The following is a 9931-nucleotide window of genomic DNA, read 5'->3' on the forward strand; positions in this document are numbered from 1 at the left end:
TCTGTTAGGTCGTTCGTTAGGACCGTTTAGGGTCGATAACGCCATTGCTGACCGCACCATGGATGTCGCTTAGGTTGTGGAAGAACGGATGATGCTTGTAGTTCAGGCAGCATCGCTGATAGCTGTGGTTCAGGCCTGAATCTTGTTGGTCCATAAGAGAGCTATTCGTCGGGATGACAAACCTCTCATACGGTATGGTACGATGTTATCCGGGATCGGGGGAGGATAGTGGATCTGAACTACATCTACAACTTCAACGATACAGAGACTGTGGATATTTCGAATGAAAAGAGCACCTTTCGCAAGGCTTGTGCAGATGTTCAGGAGCAGGGGGGGCTGCTACAAGATAGCATCCACAGCACTTTGGAAGAGCAAGTTACCATGTTCCTCCATGTTGTAGGTCATAACCAGATGCTTAGGGTTATGCGCAACACGTTCAGGAGATCAATAGAGACTATTTCCAGGTACTTCGGGCAAGTGGTGTATGTTGTTGGGAAACTCAGAGGAGAGATGATCAGGTCACCAACAACCCGGACTTCTAGCAAGATTCACACTAGCCCAAGAATGTATCCATACTTCAAGGTGAGCACTGACAGGATGTAGTTCATGCATGATATGTTGTTATTGTTCTATTATAGCCATAACACAATCTTGTAATGCTATTTCAGGATTGCATTGGGGCTATAGATGGTACTCATGTCACTGCCAGAGTGTTGAGGTCACAATCTGCACCATACAATAGGAGGAAGCACTACACAAGCTAGAATGTGCTTGTTGCTGTCGACTTCGATCTGAAGTTCACATATGTGTTGGCTGGCTGGCTGGGAAGGATCTGCACATGATGCTAACATTGTGACAACATGTGTAGACCCAATAGCATAAACATACCAAATGGCAAGTTCTACCTAGAAGATGTTGGCTATGCATGTCGGCCAGGTGTTTTTCCATCCTTTAGGAAAACCATGTACCATCTGAACGAGTTCTCTAGTAGGAACTATCCTAGGACTCCTCATGAACTGTTCAATCTCAGACACTTCGGCCTTAGAGTTACAGTTGATAGTGCATTTGGAGCTCTGAAGAATAGGTTTAAGATTCTGTATCAGAAGCCATTCCACCCTTACCCTACCCAGGTTAAGCTTTGTTCTTACATGTTGCATCCTTCACAACTAGATCCTACAAGTGGTACAAGTATGCAAAATGCCCTAAAATAGATATGTCAACCAACACACCCTTGGTAGTATAAGAGCATCTACAGTCGCGGACAGCAAATCTGCCCCCTCAAACGCATACGGACGCGCCCGGGCGCGTCCACGGATAGTGACCGGTCACGCCACAAATAATCCATTCTACAACCGGATACCTCAAATCTATATTGTTACATGCAACATAAAAGCTAATCTAGGCCGAGCTCATCTGACTCCGCCGTGCCCATGTCCGACGGCTGGCTACGCTCCCCAGAGTGTGTGGCCTAATCGCCGGCAAGGTAGAGTAGGGCATGGGACACGAGCCGGCTCACAGGACTCAAAGCACCGCCGTCTCTCATGCCTTACTCTTCCTTGTCGGAGCCCGAAACCAGGACGGTGTCGATGGACGTCAAATCGATGATGGATCCGTCCTGGGACGAGTCGTCGACATCCACCATGACGCGGTTGCGGCGCCTGGGCTGGAGAACTCCGCCTTGCCAATGTCCACCGCATCCCACGCCCGCTGTAGGTGTACAACTTGGATCTGTTTCCCGCCATGCAGGAGAAGGCGGAAATCGCCTGGCGGGAGCTTGGGTGGCGGAGGGGAGTGGCTAGAGTTTGATCCGGCGAACGTATGCGAAGGAATATATGTGGGTCAGGGTGGGCCAGCGTGTGCCGGGACCAACGTGGCGGACACTCCCGAGCATGCCCGGGCGCCCCATATCCGCCCTAGATGTGGGATAGATATGAGGTGTGTCGGTCAACCCGGGGGTTTGAGGCCCGTTTGAGGCGCCCGTCGGGGTCGCTTTTTTGTGACCGAGTCATCTGCCCGGACGTTTGAGGGAAGTTTGGGGCGTCCGGCTGTAGATGCTCTAAGAGAAACTCCAACGCACTGACCAAAACGGATGTGTGGTTTGTTCTTTTTTGTCCGTTTGGGTTGGCATGTCCGTCCCCTTTCGCGTTGGGGTTTGAAGTTCGCCCAACCCGCTGACGCATTTTCGTTCACGCGGCCAGTATGTGACCTATTTTTTGCTCTTTTTTACATACACATGAAAGACCTCCAACTTCACATAATTCAACCAAATTCAAATATCTCGTAGTTTCTCAACCAGATAATATCTCATAGTTTACAATGCAAATAAAATTTAAATAGCCAATACATCTATTGGTTGCCAACACGATCCCACATGTGCTCAACCAAATCATTTTGTAGTTGAATGTGAGTTTTCCAATCACGTATTTGATGATGAAATTCAGTGAACTATGCAAACGTGGCCGCTCATCCATGCTTAGGCACAACATTTTGACCCTGAAATTGAAATCATTGGTCGTGGATTTCATCCGGACGCTCATCCTCTACGATCATGTTGTGCATGATCACACAGGCAGTCATGACCTCCCACAACCTCTTGGTGCTCCAAGTTTTAGCAGGATACCGAACGATGCCCCATCGAGATTGAAGAACACCAAAGGCACGCTCCACATCCTTCCTAACACTCTCTTGTGCTTGGGCAAATCTCTTCCTCTTCTCTCCTACATAGCTAGGGATTGTCTTCACAAGAATAGTCCACCGAGGATAGATATCGTCAGCTAGGTAGTATCCTTTGTTGTAGTGCTGGACATTGATCTCAAAATTGACCTCTGATCAGTTGCCTTCAACAAGCCTTGCGAACACCGGAGAACGCTGAAGCACGTCGATGTCATTGTGAGAGCCGGCCATGCAGAAGAAAGAGTGTCAAATCCAAAGATGTTGTGAAGCCACAACCTCAAGTATGACAGTGCAAGCTTTCACATGGTCCCTATACTGCCCCTGCCAAGCAGAAGGGCAGTTCATCCGCTCCCAGTGCATACAATCTATGCTACCAAGCATCCTGGAAAGACTCTACTAGCATTGATCGCCAACAACCAGACTGATCTACAACAATTGGCTCTCTGAAGTACTCCGGGCCAAACACTGCTATTACAGCCTTGCAGAACTTGTACATGGAGTCTAGGCATGTGGACTCCATTCGGACATACTCATCAATGAGATCACCGGGTACTCTGTATGCAAGCATCTGAATAGTTGCAACGCATTTCTGATAAGAGAGAAGCCAATCTTTCCCAAGGCATCCTCCTTGCATTCGAAATAGTTATCATACACCACCACCCCCTCTCGGATACGGTTGAACACATGTCTAGCCATCCGAAAGCGACGTCGGAATAGGTTGTGTTTGAAGAGCGGGTTAGGGGACTCGAATTACTCCTACTAGAGTAGGCAATGGCCAATCTCTCTGTTGTGATTCAACGCCGGAGTATGCCCCTGGATCGAGCCCCTAAACATCGGTCACCGCCTACTAGTGTGGTCATGGACGATCAAAACAGCAACCACAATCACCAGTTCGAATCATTCGAATCGCAAATGAAATTGTTGAAAAAGTACCCGTCGTCAGACTCCATTTGTACCTTGCGGACGAACTGTCGAACACCTTGCGGGCGTGGTGGAAGGAGCCGGCCGGTGAAGAGCCTCGCGCCTCTCCGAGACCAGGTAGCAGGCCTGTCCGCGTGGAGGCGTACGACGAGCGAGGTAAAAGCGCAAGGCGGTGCTGCCGACATCGGAGGCAGAGGGGGTGTCGTCGATGTTGGAGTGTTGCGACGGCGGCGAAAACAGTGCAACAATGTTGTAGTATGGGGCCGTCGATGGGTGGCGTGTTGCTGAGGAAGGTATCTGGGTGCGGGCGGCTGGCCTGGGAGCCGGTGGCGAGGGGGTCGGCTTGGTGCGCTGTCTGTCAAGGGGAAGGGGGGGGGGATGGCCACTGTGCCACCGACTGACAGGCCAGGGAAAGTACAAGGGCATGCGTCGCACCCATCTGCTGCGTGTCCGTGCTGAAGCAAACGCGGCCCAAATTTAGACCTGAAATGGGTCGCGCAGGCAAAAAGCGAACGTTGGTTCAATTTACGTCGGTGCGTTGGACCGATTTTCGTGTCTGTTTCAACCGAAAGGGAGACAGGACAGTTTGAGTCGCTCTAAAGAACCAAGTTAAGGTAGTGACTGTAGCTTTGTTTGTGCCTTTTCGTGCGCTGTCTCCATGCCCCATACCACGCCACGCCATGGCGCACTGCCAGGTGCCCAGGCCCATCAACCTCCGGCACACGACGCAGGCACGCCCACCACGCACCGGGCAGAGGCAGACTGACACACCCCCACCGGCACGAGTGCGGGTGACCAGTGACACCGAAGCCTCCTTTTCCAGGCGGTGCGGCGAGGGAGCTGCCGGCTGGCCGGGTACCTGGGCCGGTCACTACGTCGTGATCTATCTACCACTGTAAACCTGCACCTTTCTCTGTATATCTCTCCCTCCCTCTACGCAATAAATGGCGGGTACGCCAGCGCCTCCGGCATTCATGGCCGGATCACGCCTCCCCATTTATCACCGCCCGGCCAGGGCAGGCGATGATGTCCCTCCCCTCGGCGGTTCAAATATTTTCCCAACGCACGCAGCAGCAGCGCCGCCGAGTTCAAAGTTCAAAAACCCGCAGGCTGCAGTGTTCTTGGTCGCTTGACCTGTCTGACAGGGAAAGATGGCTGGATCATATGGTAATGGTGGCATGGACGTTGGTCTCAACGAAAAGAACAGTCTTTACCTGGTCTCGTGCCGCCAGATTCCCTTCATTCCTCTCGTTGTTAGCGCTTGATCAGCCCGGCTCGCGCCCAGTTGGGTTAATCTACTGCCGCTTTTTGGCTTGTTGCGTGATCCAGACAGTCCCTGGATCACTACCATCCTAGAGCTGGTTTACAAATGGAGTAATTGTCGATGAGTTATCCAATAATCTTGTTGAGTTCTACACTGTAAAAATCTTGGCGTTTCTACGGAATTCCCGGGAAACCGACGCGTTTGGAAACTGCTAAATTTTATGTGAGGTGGTTGGGAGCGCCAGGTCGGGGCATACCGAACACGTGAACGGCCCAGCATTCTACGTGAGCTTCACTCTTGCCGTGACCGATCCTGATGGCGATACACCGGAAAAAGAAGAGTATTTTTTGTCTGTCAGTAGAGTGGACGGCAGTCTTGCAGTCGCAGAGAGGGGCTGCTCAAACTGTAGTTTAGGAGAAAGCGAGTACTCCTCCTGCTGCTGGCTGAATCCTAATAAACAAATTAACAAAGGGGGTGGGGTGGGGTGGGGTGATGGAGGATACGTGCTTTTGAGGCAAAGAGCGGAGCAGGGTGGCACCCGCCCAAAGAAAACCAAAAACGCCATCCTGCCTCCGTCTCCCTCCTCCCTCCTATAATCGGAATCATTTAACTCCGCACCTAATACAGACGCCGGAATACTAGGGGCACGCCATTATTGCGACCGAGCGAGCGAGCGAGCGAGCTCCCCGTTCTCCTGCTCCTTCTCTCCACGCGAGCCGAGCATCCGTTCGTCACTCCCCGAATGCGTTAGCTGGAAGAGAGAGTGTCTGCGGGGGTCGTCGGGATGATGCAGGGGAGCAGGAAGGCCAAGGGCAAGGGCAAGAGGGAGGTGGCCCGGGAGGAGCAGCAGCACAGCCCCAAGGGCCAAGCATGGCAAGCGACTGATCCTCGTTGTTGTCTCTTCCGCCGGGCGATTGCATTTGGCGTTCCGTGATCTTTAACTTTTCTTTTGTGTTCGTGCTCGGCAGGTTCTGCACCACGGGGCTGCCCAGCGACGTCGTGATCGAGGTGGGCGACATGACCTTCCATCTCCACAAGGTTGGTTGGTGCTGAATCTTGTTGTCTCTACTCTGCCATGGAATTCCCGCTTTTCCCCATCCCTCGCCCTGGTAGTAACAGTTCCCGGAGCTCGCATTTTCGTTCTGTTTGTCTCGCTCTCCGTCCTCTGCTAATCTTGCTCGTATCTGCTGTGTCTCGAGCGTCGAATTTTACTGCGGCTCTTGATCTTGAAAATAAAGTGACCGGCGGCTGAGGTTGTGTTTGATGTCTTGCTTGCAGTTCCCGCTAATGTCGAAGAGCAAGAAGATCCACGACCTGATCATGAACAAGGAGTCGAGCCTGGCGAGGCATGCCGGGGGAGGGGAGGAGGAAGAGGAGGATGAGGGGGCAGGGGAGATCAGGGAGGAGCAGGTGGTGCTGGAGGCGGACGAGGAGGCCGACGCGCACCGCATCCGCCTCCCGGACTTCCCCGGCGGCGCTGAGGCGTTCGAGCTGGCCGCCAAGTTCTGCTACGGCGTCAAGCTCGACCTCACGCCGGCCACCGCCGCGCCGCTGCGCTGCGCCGCCGAGCGCCTCGGCATGTCTGACGACCACGCCGAGGACAACCTCGTCTCCCGCGCCGACCGCTTCATGTCGCACACCGTGCTCCGGAACCCCAGGGACGCCATCCGCGCGCTCAAGTCCTGCGAGGACCTCCTCCCCCTCGCCGACGACCTCGGCCTCGTGTCCCGCTGCGTGGACGCCATCGCGGCCAAGGCCGCCGCGTCCACGCCCACCGCGCTCTTCGGCTGGCCCATCAACGACGCGGGAGCCGGCGACCGGACCCGCCACAAGAAAAATGCCGGCGCCGGGGCCACGTCCACGCTGTTCGACGACCTCGCCGGCTTGTCCTTGGCGACGTTCACCCGCGTCATTGCGGCCATGAGGGAGCGGGGCGTCGGCCCTGAGGTCCTCGAGGGGGCTCTCATCGCCTACGCCAAGCGGTCCATCCCCGGGCTGTCACGCTCCGACCGGCACACCGGCGGTGCCGGCGCCGCCGCAGCTGCCGCCCCCCGGTCGGCGGATGGCGACCAGAAGGCGCTTCTCGAGACCGTCATTGTCAACCTACCCGAGGAGACCATCAAGAGCAGTGCCCACACCGGCACGGCAGTGGGCGCCACAACCGCGCGCGTCCTGTTCGGCCTCCTGCGCACGGCAAACATTCTCCAAGCATCAGAGGCTTCCCGTGACATGCTGGAGCGGCGCGTGGCCTCCAGGCTACCCGACGCGGCCGTCGATGACCTGCTCATCCCGAGCTACTCGTACCTCGTGGAGACGCTCTACGACGTGGACTGCGTGGAGCGCATCGTGCGGCACTTCCTCGAGGGCCGAGGCGGCGTCGAGGAGGTCGACGAGGAGGGCAGCGAGGCGGAGACGCCGGGCAGGGAGGCCAGCAGACGAGCCATGCTGGCCGTGGGCAGGCTGATGGACGCCTACCTTGGGGAGATCGCCACGGACGCCAACCTGAAGACGGACAAGTTCTGCGACCTCGCCTGGGCATTGCCGGACGGCGCCCGCGTCTACGACGACGGCCTTTACCGTGCCGTCGACATCTACATCAAGGTTTCTGCCGAACACATTCTGAATGCCATCTTGATCGATGCTTGCAGCGCAATGCCGGTGCTCACAAGCCACCGTCGCCGTTCTTTGTGCAGGCACATCCAGCGCTGAGGGAGGAGGAGAAGGAGAAGGTGAGCGGCGTGGTGGACGGGCGTAAGCTGACGCTAGAGGCGTGCACGCACGCGGCGCAGAACGAACGGCTGCCGCTGCGGACGGTGGTGCAGGTGCTCTTCTTCGAGCAGCTCCAGCTGCGCCGGGCCATCGCGCGGACGATCGTGGCGAATGAAGGCGGTGCGGCGGGCCAAGGAGAGGAAGACGGCGACAGCGATGGCGGCCGGACGTGGCGGGTGGCGACGAGGGGGAACCAAATGCTGAGGCTGGACATGGACAGCATGCGCAACCGGGTGCAGGAGCTGGAGCGCGAGTGCACCACCATGAGGAAAGCCATCCAGAAGATAGACCGCCGAGGCGGCGGCGCCGCTGGGGATAAGGGAGCGGCGGCACCGGCCGCGGAGGGCAGGTGGGGCTCAATGGTGACCAAGAGGTTCGGATGCAAGTTCCCGGCGCAGGTGTGCCAGTCACAGCCGCGGTCCGTGGTGGCGCGGCCTCGCCGGGCACGGATTGAGCAGAGCCCCTGATACCTCCTCCCTCCCCGCTGCACATGATAGCTTTCACCAGCTTCCTTGTTTTGTTCTCTTGATTCTTTGCTTCGCTTTGTGAAAATACGAGGGGTTTTCCTAGGAGGAATTGTGAGCTTCATCATGTTTGATCAATCAGATTTCGTTGTAGCAGTGCACAATCGCTCGATGTGTCATCTATAGCTGGCTAATGCATCATGTCATATGTTGGCTAAACAAAATGCTTCATTGTTCTCCCCACTTACACAAGACCAAAACCCTTTGCCAAAATTTACAGGCATGGTCGAGACACTGAACATAGGCTAAGAGAGGAATGGATGCCAATGGCAGTTGTGGTGGAGACTGTCTCACCAGTAGTCCCCGCAGGAGCAGGCGCCGTCCTTGAAATGGTGGAACCGCTTGTTGTCCCTGACGATGATCTCGCGGCCGGTAACCTTGGCGATGAGCTTGACGGCGCTGTGGCAGTCCCCGCAGATGCGGAGGTTCTTCATGACCCGCAGCGGCGTGCCGGGCGGCGTGCTCACCAGCCCGAACGCGATGGCCAGGCGCTCGCTGTGGTACATGAGCGCGCGCTCCTTGGCGGCCTCGTCGATGTCGTGCAGCACGAAGCGGGTGTCCGGCACGTACCCCGCCGCGCGTATTTGCTCGTGCAGCTCGCGCACCTTCTCGTACGCCTCCTTCCGCTTGGCCTGTGCCGCGTCCGCGGGCTTTCCTGGTGCCGGCCTCGACGGACCCTCGAGGACCCGGCGCGCGTCGGCGGGGGCGCCGAGCTTGCAGTACAGCGTGGCGATCCTGTGCACGATGGGCGTGGCGATCCCGGAGTACCGGGACGTGGACTTGGCGAGCAGCCGGTGGCCTCGTCTGAGGGAGGCCAGCGAGAGCGCGTCGACGTAGCACTGGAGTACCGCGGCCTGCTCTTCCGGCGCGAGTTGGCCCGGCGCACCGGCGCCGCTTCTCCGGCGAAGCATTTCGTCGAGCAGGTTGACTGCTCCCTCGAGGTCGGGCTCTTGGCAGACCCTGCGGAGCTCGTCGCGGTCCAGGCGGCACTGAGTGTCATTGGTCGATACGCTGCCCACGATAGAAGCGGCGTCGGCGGTCGCATAGCGGAGCAGCGGGCGGCTGCGACTGCGGATGTAACAGCGGGTCTTCGACGTCGTTGCGGCCGGTTGAACGAGGCCGCCTAGAGTAGCGCGGTCGCCGAGGCTGGCGGCGGTGAGGAAAGGGGGCGGGTGAGACGCCGCCGGTGCCGCGAGTCCTGGAGATATTAGCATATCTGCCGGCGACGCGAGTGGCAGCGGAACTCAGGGAGTGTCTGTCTGGTACGCGAAGGAGAAGGTGTAACCGCACGCAGGGTGCGAGGGAGGACGACGAGACGTCAATTCGTGTTTTTTTTTTTTTTTTTTTTAGAATCAGACGTTAATTCGTGTTGGCCTGTACTAAGTTTTAAGCCCATAGATACAGGGGCCTTCCTAGTCTTCTGAAGGAGAGCAACAAACTGAGAGCCGCTCGTAATAAAAGATATTAGGGCAAACCAAGGTGAGAGACATGCAACCATATGACACATGTGGTAAGCAATTCAAGCTAATAAAGAAAAAGGTGAAAGACATACAGCTGTTATCCAGAAAATTTGTGTAGCAAGCAAGATTTTTTGAAGTGCGATTTCATGTGCAAGAAAAGGTCTCGAAACTTTGAGGCTGATAGCTTTGCTAAATTTGCTTTGTCATTAGATGTTGGAAGGCATGCGTGGTTCCCTCAACCACATGACATTGTAACGATTCTGTTGACCTTGCATGAATAAAGAATCGTTATACCCCTAAAAAAACTAATTGAGAAGCAT

At 56.0% G+C, this 9931-nt stretch overlaps 2 protein-coding genes across 2 annotated transcripts; one reads left to right on the forward strand and one right to left on the reverse strand.

Annotated features, from left to right (window-relative positions):
- Nucleotides 1-5345: 5345 nt before the first annotated feature.
- Nucleotides 5346-8244, forward strand: LOC123113440 (BTB/POZ domain-containing protein At5g66560). The gene is made up of 4 exons (XM_044534667.1): nucleotides 5346-5731; nucleotides 5827-5896; nucleotides 6137-7459; nucleotides 7552-8244. Exons 1-4 carry the CDS (start codon nucleotides 5643-5645, stop codon nucleotides 8092-8094), a joined length of 2025 nt encoding a protein of 674 aa, XP_044390602.1. The 5' UTR covers nucleotides 5346-5642; the 3' UTR covers nucleotides 8095-8244.
- A 55-nt stretch (nucleotides 8245-8299) lies between these two features.
- Nucleotides 8300-9501, reverse strand: LOC123113441 (uncharacterized). The gene has a single exon (XM_044534668.1). The coding sequence runs from the start codon at nucleotides 9363-9365 to the stop codon at nucleotides 8442-8444; it is 924 nt and encodes a 307-aa protein (XP_044390603.1). The 5' UTR covers nucleotides 9366-9501; the 3' UTR covers nucleotides 8300-8441.
- Between the last annotated feature and the right edge of the window lie 430 nt (nucleotides 9502-9931).

Source organism: Triticum aestivum, chromosome 5B (genome assembly GCF_018294505.1).
Source record: "Triticum aestivum cultivar Chinese Spring chromosome 5B, IWGSC CS RefSeq v2.1, whole genome shotgun sequence".
Lineage (NCBI taxonomy): Eukaryota > Viridiplantae > Streptophyta > Magnoliopsida > Poales > Poaceae > Triticum > Triticum aestivum.

Bases quoted from the DNA above. Each gene is read 5' to 3' on its own strand.
- LOC123113440 (XM_044534667.1), top strand. From the start codon at position 5,643: ATGATGCAGGGGAGCAGGAAGGCCAAGGGCAAGGGCAAGAGGGAGGTG. The intron at 5,732-5,826 runs GCAAGCGACTGA...CGTGCTCGGCAG, and splicing joins AGCCCCAAGGGCCAAGCATG to GTTCTGCACCACGGGGCTGC. The intron at 5,897-6,136 runs GTTGGTTGGTGC...TCTTGCTTGCAG, and splicing joins TGACCTTCCATCTCCACAAG to TTCCCGCTAATGTCGAAGAG.
- LOC123113441 (XM_044534668.1), bottom strand. From the start codon at position 9,365: ATGCTAATATCTCCAGGACTCGCGGCACCGGCGGCGTCTCACCCGCCC.